Raw genomic sequence first — 21,688 nt, forward strand, 5'->3', positions numbered from 1 at the left:
GCATCCTTCAAAAATATTATTACATTTCTGATTTGCATTGATATAAAAAAATGAATTACAGTTAATCAAATCTATTTATAAATGTAAAAATGACAAAATAACACTGAACCAATTAAAATTTTGCCAATATCAATTGGCAAAAATTAAATCATCCTTCATTGTTACAGGGCATATTATCAGCTTCAAACTTGGTTGGGTAACGAACTGACAGCAACAGATTGGGGCTGGAAGCAACATCAAGGCCCAAATTGTCATGGTTCTGAAAATTGCTCCAATATGGAAGAAACAACCTACGAGGAAGTTAATTATTCAGATGAAATTGTGGATGAAGAACCAATGCAGACTGGAAATAATATTGGAGACGAAGAAGGTGATAGTCTTGAATTTTTTCGAAAATCAATCAGAATTGGAAAGGTTTGTCGAATCTAATGATGTAGAAATGCCATCAAAGAGACAAAAACTAATGTATAAGTGATTAAAATTTGAGAAAAGATATTTATAAATAACAAGAATAACGTTTTTAAAAATATTATAATTAATAACGTAATCAGAATGAAGTATCTAAATTCAACAGTACGATTTACATGTATATTTATATTTAATGAGATTTTCTATGAAATGAATGTAATTAGAATGAAGTAAATAAACTCTTTTTAACTGAATAAAATTGCAGCAATAACAATTGTACATAATGATTAAAAAAAAATTTGAATTCAAGTTTTTTTCGATTTTTTGCATTTTCTGAGAACATTTACTAGAATAACGTATATTTTTTACACCATCATAAAGCAGACATTTCAGCGATTAAAAAGCATAACGACTTTTTGAAAAAAGCTGATATTTTAATGTGAGAATTTTCGATTGAAAATTAGGGTGCTTTTTTGATATTAAGTCAAAATAAGGTGAAAAAATTAATATTTTAAATCAAATAAATTACAGTGTAATTGGGACATAAAAAGGTAAATTGGGACATAAAAGATGAAAATAAAAAACTAGAAACTTGGTTATTTGAATTTTTCACATAGGTTTTGAGGTTATGTGAAAAAATTGTGAATTGTAGATCTTACTATCACTTACAATTTTGCTATTTAACTTTTTTCCATAGGACTTGTAGTTTTGCCGGAAATCGATATAAACCACTTTTCACCCTTAACAACTCACCCCCTCCCACTTCCCAAACTCAGATCGCCCGTAAATTATTTTTCCTCTCATGTTTATCATGTTCCCCTTCTTTTCTGATGGGTTTCATCTCACTGTTATTTTTTTTGGTTTAAAAAATTACCAACCCTGGTAATTACACATCAGAACTTTCATTTTCTTTAGTCTACTGTGATACACCATTAAGTCATATACTTTACTTTCTTTTTTGACTTTTTCATTGCGTAATTAATTAATTGAAACATACTTATACCCTTTGGTTTTAGTCGATCATGCACTATAAGAAAGAAAATCGGGAATAAAATACGATTTTTTTTGTTTTTATTGTCATATGGATACAAAGAAGTAATTTCACTAGTTCGGACTTCCAATATCTAATATGATTTGAAATCTATGATAGAACAAAAAAATTCAAAATGAATAGCTAAAATATCAATGATATTGAGAAATGAAACGTGAAAATTATCAAAAAAGTTCAAAATTAAAAAAAGAACTTCGAAAAAAATAAATAAAAATTTGAAACCAAGTTGCTTCACAAAGTTTCGATTGTTAGTATCCTCAATCGTCTTCAAGTGATGTCTGAACAGAAAACATTGGTAAGCTTGACTCATATTCTTGGAATAAGTCGTTGGTGCCGGGTTCGTTCCAAAATCAAAATGAAAATCCTTTATTTACAATATTATATACAATAATCTGTATCTCAAACTTAGTATTGTCCTATTGCAGCAAAATGATAGGAAGTATGTTTTATCAACATTAATTGTGAGTAATTTATGATTCAGCCATTTCCAGATTATATGAAAGTCTATTGCAACTATGTCCCTAAGTTCTTCCCGAAAATTACCTTTGTAAAAAAATGGCTGTATCATCAGCAAAACCTAGGATATTCCTCTTAGCCTTCAGCAAAAACATACCGTTCACGTAAATATTAAAGAGAAGTGGTCCCAGAATTGTTCCCTGGAGTACACCATACTTAATAATGCTGGGATTGCTGCAGTTGTCGTCTATCTTCACGAATTGGTGTCTGTGTTGGAGATAAGATTTGAATAATTTCAAACTATTACTTCTGACTACAATATCTTGTAGGGCTTCAAGCAGTAATTGATGACTCACCGTATCGAAGGCCTTGGAAAGTTCCACAAAAACACATAAGCATGGTTTACTTTCCTTCATGGACTCAAATACCTTTCGGATTAATTTCAATATAGCAACTTCAGTTGATTTTTGTTTTCTGAATCCGAACTGTTTTTCGGAATGTAGATTATATTTCGCAATGTATGAACTGAGACGTTTTTCAAGAATCTTCCCGAAAACCCTAGTCAAGTGAGTTAATAAAGTTATTGCTCCGTAGTTTGACACATCATTTTTGTCTCCTTTTTTATGGATGGGCACCACTATACTTTTTCTGAAAACTTGTGGCCATATTCCAACTCTCATACATTCATTGATTATATAGGTGAGTGGTTCAATGATATATTCAGAAATACATTTAAAGGTTTCAGCTCGTATGCCATATACCCCAGGAGACTTGTTTCGTTTGAGCTCATTAATGACACTTTTCATTTCAGATGTATCCGTCTGTACTAGGAAGAACGAGTTCAAAGTAGACGTTCTTTGGGCAACATAGTGTGGATCGTGCCTTATTTTATTTGCTAATGTCAAACCAATTGTTATTAAAGATGCATTGAATTCGTTGGTTATAGCTGTTTTATTAGTTAACAAGTTTCCACTAGAATCGATGATAGAGTCAATTTTTCCCCGCATTTTTCTGGTAGGACTAAATTCATTTACTATTTTCCAAAGTTGTTTAGAGTCTGATTCTTTGTTTATTTTATTGCAATAGTAATTGAGTTTGCATTTTTTATCAACTTTGTGAGTTTGTTTTTGTAATTATTATAACGTTGTTTCAAGATGAGGTCATTGGGATTATTTGTCAACGATTTGTCAAGTCATTTTTTGTATCCACAGATTTCAACAGACCTTCAGTCATCCATGGCGCTATTTTTGTATTTTTTCTATTAATTTTCACATGATTTGTACATTCATCTACTGTTTTTGATAATTATGCAACGAAGTTGTGTGCTGCAGTGTCTGAATTGGACGCAGTATAAACAGAGTTCCAAGAGGTGTGCCGGATAATGTTGAGTTTTATGTAGTCTGAATATTTTCTTAATCTGGTTTCACTGTGGTTTGGTTTATATACATTGTGAATTACTTTCAAGTCTATCAACTTCCGGCTTGATCTCTGCGTTGTAGACTTTTTTGGAGAAATTTCTGCCTGAATCAGCAGTTCTCTTATACTATGGATTTCTTGTGGAAATTGTACTATGGTTTTACAGTACAGTAACTTTTTGCTCTGCCACTTGTTTGATGTTTTCAACCCTGTCATTGTTGGGAGCAGGCGTTGTTTCTACAGCTATGTTTTCTTGCATCTCCATGTCCATAGCTTCAACTTGTGTGTTTAGAAGTTGGTTCTCACTCTCGAGATGCAGTCCGTTTCCACTCTATGGAATCGGTCTATCCACCTCTTGAATGAGAAGCCGTCCCGTATTCATTATCGTTGATACATCGTTCAGATTTGCCCTGTCTTTGCTACTTTTAAGTTATAGTCATTGCTTTTTTATTGTGGACCTCAATCATTCTATGTTCCAAATGGTTTGTTATCACCTTGGGGCATTTTGTCCAGGCTCTCTTCCTGGAAGTGGAATGCAGACAATATACGGTTCAGCTAAATCCCATCGGGGTGGAGAGTTTTATTTGGAGCATGTACTCGCATAACTCATCTGTGATTTGAATATTTCCTGATGGTCCAGTGACAGACAGATCTTTGCATAAAAATTGATAACACCTTTTTATCTCCTTGGCGATAGAGCTACAAATTCATTGGTGAAAAATTCGTATTCAGATACGATTCCAGCATAAAATTCCTCGTCGTCTGAAATCCATAAGATTTCAAATATTGGTATGGGATGTGGTTTTTCCGCTTTTTCCACCTCATTTTGATCTAAGGGGGTTATTTCTTCTTTGTTAGCGTTTTTTTGACTTGGTGGAGATTTTTCCTCCACTTTGCTTGTGTTTGAAGAGGTGTAAAACCCTTTTCTTGTTCAGTGACGCAGTTGCTTTGGAATGTGTCCGAGATAGTGTATGATTGGGATTTTTTTCCTGTTTTTGCAGTGCGTGGTTTTTCCATAATGTCGCTAATGGTTGATTCTCTGGCGGAGTAGTCCCTACGCGTTGGGGTCACAAATCTCGTTTCAATCTCCGGGCTCCGACCCTAGGGAGTGTTAATGGCATGGTTGTGATTATAACTATTTTTTCAAGACACCAACGAGAACTGTGGTGAATTATTGTTTCTCAAGTATGGCAAAATTTGGTCTTTAAGTTTACATCACCAACGGGAAGTGTGGTGAAAAGTTTTCATCTTTCAATACTCACCGAATGTGTGGCAAGAGTTGCCAAATCTTCAGGAACACCGGAAAATGAAGTAAACCTCAAAAAAAAATGTTCAAGTCCATTTCCCTAAACTTTCCCAAAAACTTTGCGATACAAAAAATTGAAATAGCCCCGATGAAAACTACTTTGGAGGGTACTTTGGAAAGTGTTGCAAAAAATCAATGTACCACTATTCACTGAAAATATAGACGGAAACTGTGTTGAAATACTCGCGCAGACACTAATAGGTTTTCGTATTGCTTCCTCGACTGCTCGAAGTGAACTGGGGGTCCGTATCGGGCATTTGAAAGCGTATTTTTAATGATGAATTTTACTAGTTCGGACTTTCATTGTCTAATATATGATGCTAATATGCTTTAAAATATATGGAAGAACAAGGGAAATTGAAATGAAAAGCAAAATATGTGAAAAATTAAAAACTTGAAAAAAAAATAAAAAAAATTGCAAAGAAAGTTACTTCACTACGTTTTGGTTGTAATATTCACAATATTGCTTAATATATTGCTAAATTTTGCTTAATATTATTGATATTTCACCTATTCAATCTAATTTTATTTGTTCTTTCATATATTTCGAATCCTATTAGAATCATATTAGACAATAGAAGTCCGAACTAGTAAAATTCAACATGTCACCATTGTCAACCACTTTCAAACATACAAAAAAGTAATTTTACTTTACATTTTATAACTTTCAAATATGGTTTAATCCAATAATTGTAAATGCAACGTATATGTCTATATCTCAGTTGCTTAACATCTTTGATGAAAAAAGTGAACTTTGATATTTTTCAAATACATGAGTTATTAAAATTGTGTGGGTTCATAAGGAGGTTAGCCTACCTTTTGGTTCAAATGTGGTGATATTTTTGAAAACATATTTCTATATCGTAGACAATTATACAAATGTCACAGGTTCATATTTTTGTTCTGTCAGCATATATTCAAGATATAAAAAAATGATTTATGTTCTATTTTTAAAATCCCACTTTAAGTTTGATAAAGTTATCACACTTCAACGTATTATATATCGTCATTTCAACATACTATAAATCGCCGATTATTGTTCCCGAAATGAAGATGGACAAACCCTTGATTCTTTACAAATTTTCGATTATTATTTATATGATATGTTATCAATAAATTAACTGCATGTCACCTAATCATAATATGATTAGGTGACAAAAAATAATATGATGCTTCTATGATATTTTCGTTCAATTACTATTTTATTTATTCTTATGAATATTTTGGATTTATTCCACTCTAAAAATCACAAACAGAGGTTACTGATCAGCCCCCGTACCCGAAGCTCCGACCCATCGAAGAGCGTGTCAGTATTATTGACCAATGATCACTTCCTACAAACGATAATCTTGTAACCGAAAACTATTATTTTTTCAACCAGAAGGATCGCATCGGTCGGGCCCTGTCCTCAAATCGTTAACTGAGATCCTACCGGCATCGATTAACAACAAACACTCCCCATATCCTGAAAAAAATTATCCGGCCAAGATTTCTGCCGTGGTGCAGCAAGACGTTATGATTTTGAGGATAGAGAGTAGAAAGGGCATAATTCACCAAGGACTCCAATATATAATATAATTAGAAAAACCTTTAGAGTATCAAATAGAAAATTTCGGTATTTCATCCTTTTTTTTCATCTTCTTTTCGGGCAATATTCATCACTCGGATCTGAAAACTCCACGACGAAATTCATCTTGATGGCCGAAAGAGACTACATCAGGCTTATTAGCTTGTATCAGCATGATGATAGTAAATTAATAATTCTAATAAATTTGGCACTTGTTATTAACCACAAGAGATTCAAAATCTTCTGGAGCGTAAGGCAACAATAGTTTCTCGTCAATACCATAGGGTTGTCAAGAGGGCTAATTAATCCTTAGGGCTGGATAGCTGATAACAAGTGTGTAAGAGTTTCAGCTTTGCGCCAGGGCCTGCAACTGGTAAACTGGTGTCCAGAGTTTCTATGCCATCTACGCTAGACTAAGGTGTCAGCATCAGAGTCCGCTCGACCTGAGAAAAGCAAAAGTCAAGTGCTTTGATGAGCCGAAGGCTTTTCACTGTTTAAAAAAATCCTTCAGTTCCTGCTCTATCTTGATGGTGAATTCCTGATGGTTTCAAAGACACCATTTAGTATGAACTCCAAACTCAAAAGTCTAAGACTTACCTGTTGTATAACCCTATAGAGAGGCTTTTAACTTTGTCCCGACTACCAGATCTGTCAGATTTGTGCCCATACTTGCCATGGACAGAGTTTTTTACTTTTGTGAGTGATGTTTTTCTCTCAGATATCCAGAATATGTTTCTGTCTACGAGCTGCAGATTTTTTTCCGCAATCCGCCCTCTTTTAGACCGTTATAACTATAGAATGCGTGTACCCTTACATCACTCTCAAGAACTAATAGTGATCCCTTTCTCTAGAGGCATAAAATTCCAGGTCATTCATAAAAACCAAATGGATGACAAAATCAAAATGGCAGAGATGAGGATCAGAGAAGAGGGGGCCGAAGGAATATCCTTGAAATACACCCCTTGTTATAGTGACCCGTTGTTTTTGCACTCCATATAGCCTGACCCGATATTATGGTGAAGCGAGTCCTCCTGAAGCGTATCAGTTATTCAAGGCATCTAACTGTTTTGTCGAGGCATTTGGCCAAATGTGTGGTATAAAAGGTCTTGCGGTAATCGACAGATTACATTTATACTGCACAGAGTCATGCGTGCGTCAACTGCGGAAAGAAGTCGTGTGTATGAGATGCCCATAAACAACTTATAACTAATAACACAAATTCTATCAAGTTATCGATTTGTTACTCTTTGAAATCGACAAATATCTGTTTATGGGGACAACAATGGTCCGCCCCTCGACAAATCAATTCTGCGGCTCTCCTTCTAGCCATGAGCTGAAAACTCTGGCCAGATGACGGTAGGTGGTGTGTTACTTTTGTGCTGCAATAATATCTTAATTTCACCTCTAACCTAACAATCACTACTGAAAGATCTCAAACGTAATATAAGCCTACAATAAACCCATGAGACTTCCGTGAAATGGACATGACAAACGGCTCCCAAGCAATAGCAAAAAAATAGCTCCATATTGAGAATGAAAGTATGAAAAAACCGTATCTGATAAATTAATCGACCAATCAGTTGAAACTCCAAATGTATCAAAAGTTTGGTTTAATTTTTGACCAACACTATCAGTCAAGTTCACAAATGCCATTTTACATAATTTCAGTTCGCCCTCATCAAAAATTATGACTGAGGTGTCATTAAGTTCGTAATTTCATACAGAATAATTTTTGATTTGAACCAATTTGAAATAACAAATAGGTAGTTTGAATTTATTTACTTAAACAAAACAGAAAGGTTCATTTTGCAAATATCTCAAAAACCATTGCAATATAAATTCGAAAAAAAACTCTTTGAATATCGGAAAATTCACCGAAAGAAAGTCTGACCTACCGAAACTGTAGGGATAAATCCATAGTTTAATTGAATGGTGAAAACATGGGATAAAACGGCTGGTTTTTTCGCGTACGCGATGCCGATTCGGTTATTTAAATAAAAAATATCTATAATCACTGAAAAGTACTAGATTGCTTCAAACGAGCAATATATGGACACACAAAAACTACTAATAGAAAAGTATATGACAATACCCAAAAAAGTATATGTCCAAATTAGTGTCAGGTTACTATGGAGAAAAAAATGTTGAAATGGATGTCAGGAAAAGATGAAAGAAATTACCAATAAGTCCATAAGGCTCCGTTTTTTCTGAGAGATTGGAAAGGTTCCCAAGAAAAAAAACTTCTGTCAGGAGTTCACGTAAGTAGTTCATAATAACAAGAAATCCAGGTAACTTAAATAATTTCATCCTATCTTACTACCAGTAGGGCTTTTCATCATTATAATTAAATTGGGAATTTATATTTTATTGAAGAAATAAAATACTATTGAAATTATATTTTTATTTTGAATAATGTGATGCTGCAGCTGAAAAAACAAATGCGCCACTGGAATCAATGAAGTCGCCCTGGAGCGCCAATTAATTTTTGTTGTTGTTTCATAATTTCACTATTTGTGTTGAAAATAAATAAATATTACAATATATGTGACTAAGTTATACTCAGTTAAGCAATTTGTCAACATGTTGATTCACCCAGACGTTTCCTTGGGCCATATATCTTACCAAAATATACAGCATTATGGTAGATTTTTTCAACAGATTATGAAAAATATTTAGGATAGAAAACTTGTAAGTTTAATAAATTGGACATATAACTAATGAGTTAACTGACTAAAGTAAGAATATTATCAAATATCACAATCAGATGTTTATGCATATGACAAGGATATGATGATATTTTTATTCTCAAAGTATAAAATTGACCTAACAATATAAAAGATGAAATATTAAGATTTTCAAATTCAGTTGAGTTTTTTATACTTACAGGAAAGTAAACATATATCACAAAGCATCAAAACAGAATACTATACAGTATTCATGTAGGGTTATTCTCCTAATTTTGTAGCCCTGCCACGAAGTTATGTGGACTATACAGTATTCTGGTAGCTTAGACTTTAAAGAAGTTGAACAGGTTCATTATAGTTTTGTAAACTATAGCTATAGACATTTTTGTAGTCGTTAACAGAAAAAAAGTAGGAGTAGTAAGAAATAAGTACATAGTGAAATATGGAATGTGGAGCTAATAGTTTGTGTTGTGTTGTTTTAGATTTGCACTGAACTATTTGAACGAATAACACTTGTGTGTATCAACTCAGAATATTACAAAGTAGCCTGAAGATGGGGTTGATTGAAAATCAGATCGAAACAAAAATTAATTAACTTTTTTTAAATGTTATTGATGCACAGATGTCAGAATGGTAAGAACACTGACCAATTCCTCAGCATGTGTTGTCGATTTAATTTTTGAGGAATACACATACACATATATGGGGTCTATCAGCTTTTGTCAAAAAACGAATTAATTAAAGTTGTCAAGTTACATATTACTATGTAATTTGTTATGAGTTGCTGTTGGTAATATTTTCTTATTGCTTGGGAGCCATCTGACTTCGTCTCTGGAAAACAATGCACCCGTATAGGCTTATTGCATTTTTCTTCTTCCTTCATGGGGCCCAGTCAATAATTTCAAAACTATTCTGTTCTATTTTGCAGGTCTTTTGTTGGATGTTTGTCACATTCTTCTAGGTATAATATCTATAAATTTCTCACCTCTGTGATCCAATGCCTCACATACAACAAAAACCACGCCCAGTTCTCTCTGTCCCTATGTTGCATTGAAATGTGTTTCAATGCAACAACAATGCACTAATTCCCGAACAATTTTCCGGAGATGTTTGTAGGGATGCCATTTGTATGATAGCTCAACAACCCGTTCCCAAAATCATTATTTCACAATAAAGTTCAATAATTTCAACGTTTGACAGAATTGAGTACTTAAACCATATCAGATATATTTGAAAAAGGTTCACTTCACCACAATTCACATCTGATTTTTTTGACAAGCAACAACCCTGCTGAACTGCAAAAGCTGCAAATTCTTCTAAAGGAATCATGTTTGACACTTTCAGACATCATTATCGTTGGCATTTCAAGGTTCCATATCTTCCAAAAACAAAACACCAATTGATGGGAAAGTTAAAGCCCTTGGCATACCTGTTAAGAGGATTGGTGTGTTTTTGGATTTATGCAAAACAATATTTTTCTGGCAGACCTGCCTTGCAGATGTTTTCAATACGAATAGTTCAGAATTGAAATAATTTGATCTTTTTAGCACACTTTTCCGTAGATTATGAATATATGGATATAAATATGCTTAGTTTACATATTTCAGCCAGAACACAGTTGATGAAAATGAGACTTCTGAAATCCATTATGTCAATCTAAACCTTTTAATGAAATATATATAACTAACTTCAACTAAGATGCCATAAACGTGAGTATTTACCCTGAAACAGGACGAATGCCATACAGATTTTCCTAATCTTGGCGCAGCAACGCTGATTTGCTGAGAAGGGATTGACTTGGAACACTGCTTACAGGTACTATTGGGCGGAGTTGGTTTTGCCAAAGCAACATCCAAAGCCACTTGATTTCTTCCATCTATAAAATCCTGGAAAATTAAATTCAGTTTATTTTAAATGGTTTTCGATGGTTTATAATTGTGGATTGATAGACTTGACTGATTTTGGCAGAGAATAAAAGAAGATGAAAAATCAATGCACTGTATAATTCTCATAACAAAACTTCAAGGAGATGTGTAGTAGACATTATGGGTCGTATTAGAGTGAAACTGAGAAACTCAGATATTTCTACAATCGAAGTTTTAAAAAAATGTCTTTCTGTTTTGGTTATTCTTGAAGAATTGGCACTACCTTCAATTGTAAAGAAACTATAAATATTTTCAACAGGTCAAACTCAGTGAGTTAGTGTTCTGTAACACTTATCCGTGCTCATTCCATAGTGCATGGATGCTCTCTGCTAATGAAGATTTTTCCAAAGGAATCTTTTAGCTAGTTCAGTTTGAATGAAATATGTCTTATGATGACTAATTCAGACGTGATAAATAAAAAATAGCAATGATGATGTAAACTAGAACAGAATCCATATGAAAAAGCAATTCATGGAGAAAGCTCATTTGCTTGTAATGCATTGTTTGGAACCTTTGATGTAGTAATGAATATTACTGGAGTTTTTTCCCAACACCAAACCGTCATTTCAACACCTCGATACGTGTTTCGATCACCAAGTGATCTTCCTCTTGAAGATGATCACTTGGTGATCGAAACACGTTTCGAGGTGTTAAAATAACGGTTTGGTTTTGGGAAAAAACTCCAGTCATATTCAAAGCTTATTTGAATTGAAGAAAGTTATAGAATAAATTCTGAATGCTTAAAGAACAAATTGAGAATAGACAATTATTTTATATTCAATTCAATGTTATTGGATAGATATTATTTTCATGTAGGCTTTTCCTTTATTTGGTGTCTGAAAGTAACATTTGAGAATGATTTCCATTTTTTCAAAGATTCTTCATTGATGTTTTTATTTTTTCCCCTTTTACTGAAGTTTCCCGTTCTTCCTATATAAAAAAGTAGAAGAAAAAAGCCAACATGCACATTATATTAGATTATTGCCTTACAACGTCCACTATTTTTAATTTTTCTCAGAATCAATGATTCTTTTTTCAATATTTATCATGGTAATTGGCGACTAGATGAGATTTGATAGAAAAAGGTTCAAACAAAAAATGATCCATTTTGAAAATAATCTAATCTATTTTTATTCAATTGATTTTAGAAATTTTATCCAAAACTTCGTCGAGTTGTGTAAAAAAAATGAAAATAATTATCTCTTATTTGAAAAGCCCGCGTATATTTGATACTATTAACAAGAAGAAGTTTAAGGTATAACGAGATAGATGACAAATATCATAAACGCATTGGTTACTACACAAATCTAAATCAGACTGAGGCCAAATATGGAATATTCCAGCAACTACTTCATGAATGATATTTTATGTTGGTTGCAAAATATAAGCAGGCCTAAAATGAGTGGTAGTATTGAAAAAATGATTTACATTGTTAAAATTGATTCTCTGTCACAGTACTCTAACTTAAATTATTATTTTCTTGATGAATATTGTTATTTTAACTTATTCATTTAATCAATTAATTAGGTGGATCATTCATTTTGATTAATCTACTATTACTTTTTTTTTATTTGAAAAATATTTTCCCCAAATTACGTTTGTGCATCAAAATATAAGTTGAAAAACGAATGGTATTTACAAAATATTCAATGTTGTTTTATATTTTCACTTTCGGCAACTTTAACACTACGATTTTTCAAAAAGTCTTCTCAATTTTCACATCGCAGTTATATTTAAAAAAAAATAGCATTTTGGTTTACTCTTCTTTATACAAATGTGGAAATTTACGAAAGAAGGAAGAGAGCAATTGGATTCTATGTATGTAAATCATGCACAAAAGCTTTTCAGATACAAACTGAAAGAAAAAGGCCTCTCGAAACAACTACTTTCATATGAACATTGAATTATACAAACGAAAAAGTACTTCTACTAAAAAATACTATGGCTGGGATTGAATCAAATATTGGTATACATGTCTTTGCGTACTTTCATCGTGACAAGTGCAGATTTGTCTCTTTCGGCGACATACAGTCATAATGCTATGAAAGAAATGAGGACTTCGTTTGGTATCTGTCTCTGTATCTGTAGGGTAGGAAGGGTGAGTGTAGACCACAACCCTTAGCCACATGTGACCCATTGTTATTCCTCACGAGGAGTTGTCTTCCTAGGTCATCGTCCATCCTGTCCTTTCCAGGAAGGTGGACAGTTCACTAGAAGACATCTCCTTTATATTGGCAGGTGTAGGCCAAGACTCACCGAACACACACTCTCTTTGGCAACCTTGAGGTGTCTCACGCTGGCCTCTGCGAAGGTTTTGGAAGGTGCAGCGGCATTACTGTCGTTGCGCGGCTTCTTCAACCTTCTTGGGGTTCCCTCCCTCCCTGCACAAGTGAGGGAGCTTTCCTGCAGGGGCAGCCGATTCCTTGCCTTTATTCAAGGCGGAGCTTTTGGCGCCCGCCGCAGGAAGTGCCCTTGCTGTTGTAGGTGGAGTGGGGGAGGTGAAGGGTGCACTTATAGTTGCTGCCACTCGAACCTCTTTCGCTCTCTTTCTTCTTTTGGCCTCGACGCCGTGAATGCGTTACGCTTTGACCTTTGTATTACATCACGAGGTGATCTGCTATGTCCAGCCTCATTCCAAGCGGTAGATTGGGGTGGACATTTCTGTTCATTCCCAGCCACCGCCTTAGATGGAGGTGAGACTTCTGTCCAGCCTTGGGGTTGCTTTTTATTTTTGTTGTTTCTGTTTTTGTGTTTGTTTCATTCATGTGTGTTCCCACGAGTAGCAAGGGAAGAGTTGGTCACCTCTGGCAGAGCCCTGCATTACCAGAGGAAGGCTAATTACAATGAGGTTTCGCCCGGTTCCTCAAGGGGATCGTTCGTAACCGCATATCACCCTGCGACCATTCAGCTGTCGGCAAGATTCCTTAAACCTTAGCTTGGGTAGGCTGGTCCACGGTGGCATGTTTTGCAAAGGCTTTTGGGGAGTTTCACACTACTTATTTCGGCCATTGACCTGGAGTCCGGCGACACCGTCCGTAAGGCCACATTGGCTTCCCGAACGGGGCCTCCAGTCCCCTGGCCGATCCCCTATCCGCCACCTGGGGACACGCACGATAGGTAGCACAATCCACGGGGCTTCGTTTGGTAATGTTATTCAAAAAGGTGAGATGATAAGGTGATAAGACATGTGTCTCATTCCAAAACTTCGAAGTGAACTTTTGAGAATGATAGTGTTCCAGGTAAGTTATTTTTTCAAATGTTATAATATGTAGCGTTTCTATGAATGATATTTATTTCAATTTTCTAACAAATGTTTGGAGAACAAACTGAATCGAATAGAACAAGAGTAATTTTGTCTCGAAAGCACTTTTCGTGTAATTCAATGTTAATGTGAAAGTAGTTGTTTTCATGAGGACTTTTTCTTCCAGATTATACCTGAAACTACCTTCTATGATCTACATATCATTGTAAAGAGTTTATTTTGAAATGAATTGCCTTATTTCTTTCTTTGAAAGATTCCTACATTTTTCCATGAAGATGGAGAATTAGAAAGCTAAATTGCTTAATTCGCAAGAAATAAGATTTCCTAAAAAATATGCCCCTTTCAAATTATATTTTGATTTCGTCAATGACAATCAGTAATTCACATTTATCATAAGTAGTATCACCATATAAATTACCTACCTTGTAACTAGCAGCATATTCGGGTTCGACAAATTTGCAGGCGGACAGAGCCAAATCCTGTTTTGGAAGTTGTCTTACTATTCTTTGGGATCTATTCATTTCCCCTTTGGACCCAAGTTTAGGAACATCTTCCGAAGGCAACGTGGAATAGTATTGGTCGACCTAAAACATTTTTATATTATTAATTTTCAAGCAGGACAGTAACGCAATTTTTTAGATAATTGGCAAGTCGAAGGGCACTTAGTAAGGATGTTATTCATGGAGATACTTTCATATAAAAATATTTTTTAATGATTATCATTTCATTTCGATAACCAGATTCCTGTATGAGTCCTCTTAACTTATTTAAATAAAACAACTATCACTAATTCAGAATAATATTTTAAGTAACTAATTATACTATTTATATATATATATATATATATATATATATATATATATATATATATATATATATATATATATATATATATATAAATAACGAATGTCCTGAGAAGAAAGAGGCCGGTTATGAACTTACGCGAGGCCAACGCCAACATTTGTAGTCATGAATTATTGCTGTTTTTTTATATCTTACATGAAATAAACAGAATATATTATTCCACGTTCATGTTCACTGAACATCTTAATTTTCATTTATTTATGGTAAAAAAGTGCGCCCATCCGCAATAAATTCCTAGATCTGAATTGAGCAATTTGATAAAGGATGGATTTTATTAGTTTGGAATTTCATTGTCTAATATGATTCTGCTATGATTCGAAATCTATAAAAAAACAAATAATATTAGAATGAATAGCTAAACTATCAATTATAATCAACAATGAAACGTGAATTGAAAATACAATAAAACAAAATAAATAATCCAGATACGAAATGAAAATAACCACAGAGTAAAAAAGGAAACTGAAAAATAATAAAAATTAAAAATAAGTAAAAAATTAAACACAAAAAATTAAAAAAGGTTTCAAACCAAGTAACTTCACGATTGTTAGTAGCTATCCACAATAGACTTCGGGTGATGACTGGACTATTATTCCTCTGAGAAGTGACTATTTATAGGTCATTTGAACGCTTTCCCCCACAACCAGTACTTGTACTTCCCTACATCAGAAAATTGTCGAAAAGGATAAGAAGGATTGGGTCCAAGTATAACATCAGAATCTGCTTCAGATCTGGAAACACTATTGGTAGCAGTTTCACGAAAATCGGGCCACCAAACGCGGACTGCGATTCCAAGAATTGCATTTATTGGATACCCTGAGTGCAGAGAATCATACATCGGGAAACTAAGAGGCCATTGAAAGTTCGCATTGCCGAGCATAAAAAACACACACAGCGAGAAGAAACCAGCAAATCCGGAATCGCAGGGCATGTTAAGACTCATCAACATAACATCAGGTAGGCTCAAGCATATATGTTGTCCAACAACGCATTTAGTCAAGCTAGCGTAGAGATACGTAACATATGGAAATCTCTAATCAAATGGAACACGACCAACTCCCGCTAAAAACCAATGAGGCGGAGAGAGGGAAGAGGGGATAGGTGAAAGCAGTCGAATGACCTATAAATAGTCAGATCTGGAAGGAATCACCCGAAGATGATTGTGGATAGTAACAATCGAAACGTCGTGAAGTAAGTTGGTTTGGAATCTATTACTTTTATATTTTTAATTTTTATTTCTGGTTGATAATTTTTCAATTTTTCAGGTCGTGTTATTGGTTCAATTTTTTTGTTTTATTTTTTTTGGTTGTTGCTTGTATGTTATTTCATTGTAATTTAATTTTTTGGCTTAATAAAATTATTTTTTCACCTAATCTTTTTAATTTTTTTACAGATTCTTTCACGGATTTCAAATCAATTTGTATCATATTAGACAATGGAAGTCCGAACTGATGAAATGCACGCTTTCCCCCATCCCCTCTTTCCTCGTTTTCGCTTCATCGGTTTAGCCGGAGTTGACCGTTTGGCGGGAGTTGACCGTTATTCGCTTGATTACAGGTTTCCAACATATGGAAGTATTTTGGGGTTGCAGTCAGGTCTTGAGGGCTATTCAAAAAAAATTCTTTGTTACATATCATATTCTGAAACATCCCAGAATGATTTTAATTGCTATGGAATGTTCTAGAACATTGTGCATCATTCAAATGCTGTTTTGAATGGATGTGACTAATACCCATAATCTCATATCAACTCCCTTAGCGAAGCTGAATACCCCAGCTATTGACTAATAATGAGACCTTTCATAAAATTCAGTCAAACAAAAGTATGTTCACAACTCATAATTTTAATTTCGAAATGGATAGGTCTATTGAAAACACTTTTTCCACAGCAGAAACAAAATACTGTTTCTTGATGCAATGCATCACGCGTGTCGCATCGGTTTGTCAGGCCGGTTGAATTAATTTTCTCGAGCGATAGTTTTAATTATGCGATAACTAAGATATTAATTTGAATTGTATGGTGTTAGCAGCAATTATAATGTACATGCTTCAGAAGTAACATATTTATTTGATAAGGACCAATATTGTATCCGTCTGAATAATCAAACCGAAGCTAAGTTAATCATTTTTGAATGGATTGAAAAATGCTTTCTGATGAAAGTTAAGGCTAGCGCGGTCGATGGTCGAAGAAATCTAAATTTTTTCGTTGAATATCAAGTATACCAGGAAATAGTTTCATCAGTGCTATTCAATAACCTTTATAATTAGTTTTGTAAATTAGAACACTGTGCTAAAAATTTTTCAAGTTCTTGAAATCGGGCATCAGAATGTCCGGTTAGTTTCGATATATTGGCGGAGTCGCTAGGTTTCCTTCAAGATATTACTGAGAAACCCACTCAAAATTATTTTCTTTATACATCCTTTTATTACTATGACACAATTATTCATTATTCATTCGATTTGCTTAACTTGAATGTGTGTAATTCTTTTTCAACTGAAACTATTTGTTTTCAAGGAACAACAATTAAATATTAACTAGTGACCGCGCTAATGTAAAGTACTTAGTGAAGTTCATATTATCGACAGTAAAAGAAGTAGGTATCTATACATAAATCGAACAAGGCAATGAGTTAGATATATGCTTTGATATTAACTCCAAAAATAACAAATATTAATAAAAATGTAATTACCAAATGAAATTGAAGTTGCATAAGTATACTTTCATTCGAATTCAGACAGTGTAAGTTCGCTAGTATAATGAATAGCAGACTAATTTCGAAAATAGACAATGATTACAAGAGATATTTAAATATATGACGCCTAAATAGCAAGTGTACATGACAGGCAGGATATTTCACTATTTTGAGTACAGATTTCTTGAAAAATGTAATAACAATTGTTGGACGAAAATGTGAAACTTGTTATACTGATAAGTAGTAAACGAAATTCATTTTTGTGAAAGAAAAACCAGGGTATTTTTACCTTCCACAATCTGAAAAATATGAAAATTGTTATGGAAAACTTTATACCTACACGTGTAGAAAGAGCGAACTTTTTAGTTCACCTATGATAACTGCGTAAATTCAAAGTATTTTTTACAAGCAAAAATGTTCTATTTATCAGTGATTCAAGCTGAGAAATTGTACAGATACTTATCTTAAATTTTCGGAGGCTATAATCTGCCTCCGCCTTCAGAATAAAAAAAATCCCAGTCTATAAACATTTTTACTTTGTTGATTCTATTCATTTCTCAACTTCCTAGACAGATGACACATTTCAAAACTCCTTTGACACCTGGCAAGAAAGTTGAGAAATAAAGAGAATCAGTTGAGAAAAAACTAGATATAGACTTTGTCCAATTCTGAAAACGGAGACACATTTTAGCCGCCGAAACGTTGAAATATTTGTATAATTTCCTAGCTCTTTTTTTGATAGGTAGAATTATTAAAAACGTCAAATTACTAATGGATAGAACATTTTTCTTCTTGAAAAATACTAGTATTTCAAGTATGAGAGGTATTTTAATCAAAGCGTTCGCAGAAGTTGTCAAGGAATTATGGTCAGAAGATTCATCTGTAATTAACACGGTCTACTTTGAAAGTCAGATTCAAAGATTTGCCCATCGATTCATGGGTTCTGCCCATCAAGACGGCCAGGAATCCCTTTGATATCTATTTAGAAGGTTTACATGAGGACATCAACAGAATTAATGAGAAACCTGAACCGATCTTAACGGAGATTGACGAAAAACTGAGTGACTGGCTGAGATATTTGAATATGAACAACTCTAAGATTGTTGACAATTTCATTGGTCAATTAAAATCCACTATGGAGTGCACACACTGTGAACACTCATCAGTAACCTTCTATCCTTTCTAAAATTTGTCTCTCTCCATACCACAAAGGACTAGCAAATTGAATTTGTCACATTGCTTGGATTACTCCACAAGAGAGGAAATTCTGGACGGAGATGAAGAACCGACGTGTTCGAGGTGCAAAATGTACAAAGTCCCTATGGATCTATAAGTTTCCCGATATTTTAGTAATTCATTTAAAAAGATTCTCTCCAACGGAACGATTCAGAGGAAAATTGAATGTTTCCATTAACTTTTCTTCAAATGGATTAGATATGAGCAATTATGCAACAAACAATGTGGCTCCTTGTCGTTATAATCTATATGCACTTTTAAATCACAGTGGGACGGGCATTATACAGCATATTGCAGACACCCATATAGTGAATGGATAATGTCATGTTATTAAAAATAAAATTAATTATACTTTGAATTTACGCAGTTAACTTGAAAGATTCCCTTTCCTACAGGTGTATAAATATTTTCATAAAAATTTTCATATTTTTCAGATTGTGGAAGGTGGAAATACCCAAAGAAGATCGATAAAAACTGGAAAACACTATCAACAAAATATATCCTAATTTATAAATTGTCACATCTGAAAATTGACATATCTTAGGAATCGTTTTTGGGTATTTTTTTCATCAATAAACTGATGGATGTAACCATTACTATGTGGTAGGAGATCATCATGAAAATTGAGAAATGAAACTTCCTATGTTTTTTTACCACTTGTATTTGTAATTAACTACGGTAACGTTAATTACAAATACAAGTGCTTAAGAAAATATACGAGTAAGAATTGGCTAAGGCTTTCGCGGCCGAGAGTTCCAGTGTTACTACTATCTTCATTCGGGTTTGAAGGCCGTCGTAGTTTGGAACTGCATCCTAACGTTTCGCCAGCACGAGTGGCTGGCTTCTTCAGAGGTTTATTCATCTTGATGATTCACCGATGAACCGATGACTGATGATTTCTAGTTCGTAGGTTGTATTTATGTTGACTTAGATCTGCGAAAGACAAAAGACCTCCACTATCAGCTGCGGGGGTAGCATGCACTTGCGGAAAACTATAAAAGAAAAGAGGAGGCGGTAACGCTTAACCGGATTTGGAATCTCATAATGAAAGATGCTAGAGTGGCAACAGAGCAAATGTTACGTCATTAACAGATAATAACACTTTGCCAAAGGCAACGCATCAACAAGAGAGGCGGACTACCTGAGTCAACATAAATACAACCTACGAACTAGAAATCACCAGTCATCGGTGAATCATCAAGATGAATAAACCTCTGAAGAAGCCTCTCGCTCTTGCTCGAAGCTACCCGTGCTGGCGAAACGTTAGGATGTAGTTCCAAACAACGACGGCCTTCAAACCCGAATAAAGATTGTAACACTGAAAACATAAAAAGTTTAATTTCTTTTAGACTTCGATACAAATATGGTTAAGTCATGTACTGAAACCATTGCTATCGAAATATATGCTCCGCAATTGACTTCCGCAAAATTTCATATTCTGTATTCCCTGCCAAATAAAAAACAGTAAGAGTTGGTCAGATTCAAGAAAAGAGACATTTTTCGAAAATTTCGAGACCAATCACTTACAGTGTCACTAAATTGAACGACTGTTTTCTTTTATTTCACGATAGTAGATATGGAGATAGAGAAGTGACTAGAAGTTCAAGTGTTTGGAAAAGAAAGTTTTTTGCTTTCTACTACTCCATCTTGATACAAACAAATATGAGAATCTTCCAAAGAAAGGAAGGATGCAATCAATTTCAAAAGAAGTAACTCTATACATAGATGTGTAGATCTTGCAAAGAAGTAAATTTCAAGACACAAATGGGAAGAAAAACCCTCCTCATTTAGTATACTGTGTAGAAATCCTGTGATTGATATCTGATTTAATTCGATAACGAATGTTTGGAATACAAACTGAGTAGAGAAAAGTGTTTTCTGTATAATTCAGTGTTCATGTAAAAGTATTTGTTTCGAAAGAATTTTTCTTTCGTGTAATTCGATGTTAATATGAAAGTATCTGTTTCAGGAGGGCTTTTTCTTCCAGTTTGTGTCAGAAAGTTACTTCTTTGTATAATCTACACATCTATGTATAGAGTTACTTCTTTCAAAGTTGATTGCTTCCTTCCTTTCTGTGGAAGATTCCCAACATATTTTTGGATTAGTAGAAAGCCAAAAACTTTCTTTTCCAAAAATTAGTCACTCCTAAAACTATAACCCTTTCAATTTAGTTCAAGTTTTTCCTGAACTTTCAACTTGTAGGCACGATTCCGGAAAACCATATTCTGACAAGTAGTTTCATAAATAGAACAAAAAATAACTATATGTATGTATAATGTATATAGCCTACCCCTTCTATCAACATAAGTGGAAGTGTATGCAATATGGCAACGCGCAAGAATTGTTAATTTGAGGTTTCAAAGCAGTGGGCGGATCAAAATTGATCTGAGAATGCTGAAGAAAGTGTTGAATCGGTGTAGACAGACTTTGTACACTCGGGAATCACAGACAATAAAAAAGTTGAAAAGTGTGCCCGACAAGAATCATGAACTCCATATTTAGGCCTTGAACCAGTTGCGAGACGACCAAATTCTATAGTAGAGAAGCATATTAGGAAATGATTCAGTTAGAAATATAAAGAGGAATAGTAAAATATACCAGTGGACGCTAGAAGCTCTAAAATGAATCCGTCAGAGAACAACTGAAGAATTGCTTCAAAAGAGGAGGAATCAGCTCAGAATACTACAGGTTATTGAATAGATGGATGTAGCCGTTACTACGTGGTAGCAGATCGTAATGAAGAAAAGAGAATTGAAACTTTTTACGTTTTTAACACTTTTATTGTAACTAACGTTATTGCAGTTTCGTCCTATAAGGACAT

General features: G+C 34.1%; 1 protein-coding gene across 5 annotated transcripts in view; it reads right to left on the reverse strand.

Annotated features, from left to right (window-relative positions):
- Nucleotides 1-21,688, reverse strand: part of Lmpt (four and a half LIM domains protein limpet) — a 357,474-nt gene that overhangs the window by 126,775 nt on the left and 209,011 nt on the right. For all 5 annotated transcript variants that reach the window (XM_074170573.1, XM_074170576.1, XM_074170575.1 and 2 more), the window contains 2 exons: nucleotides 14,498-14,659; nucleotides 10,610-10,774 (listed from right to left, as the gene is read on the reverse strand). In XM_074170573.1, coding sequence (XP_074026674.1) covers nucleotides 10,610-10,774; nucleotides 14,498-14,659 — 327 coding nt within the window. The remainder of the gene's footprint in view (nucleotides 1-10,609; nucleotides 10,775-14,497; nucleotides 14,660-21,688) is intronic.

Source organism: Leptinotarsa decemlineata, unplaced genomic scaffold (assembly GCF_025532065.1).
Source record: "Leptinotarsa decemlineata unplaced genomic scaffold, Ldec_3_MD MMD2_P_RNA_scaffold_9, whole genome shotgun sequence".
Classification (NCBI taxonomy): Eukaryota; Metazoa; Arthropoda; class Insecta; order Coleoptera; family Chrysomelidae; genus Leptinotarsa; species Leptinotarsa decemlineata.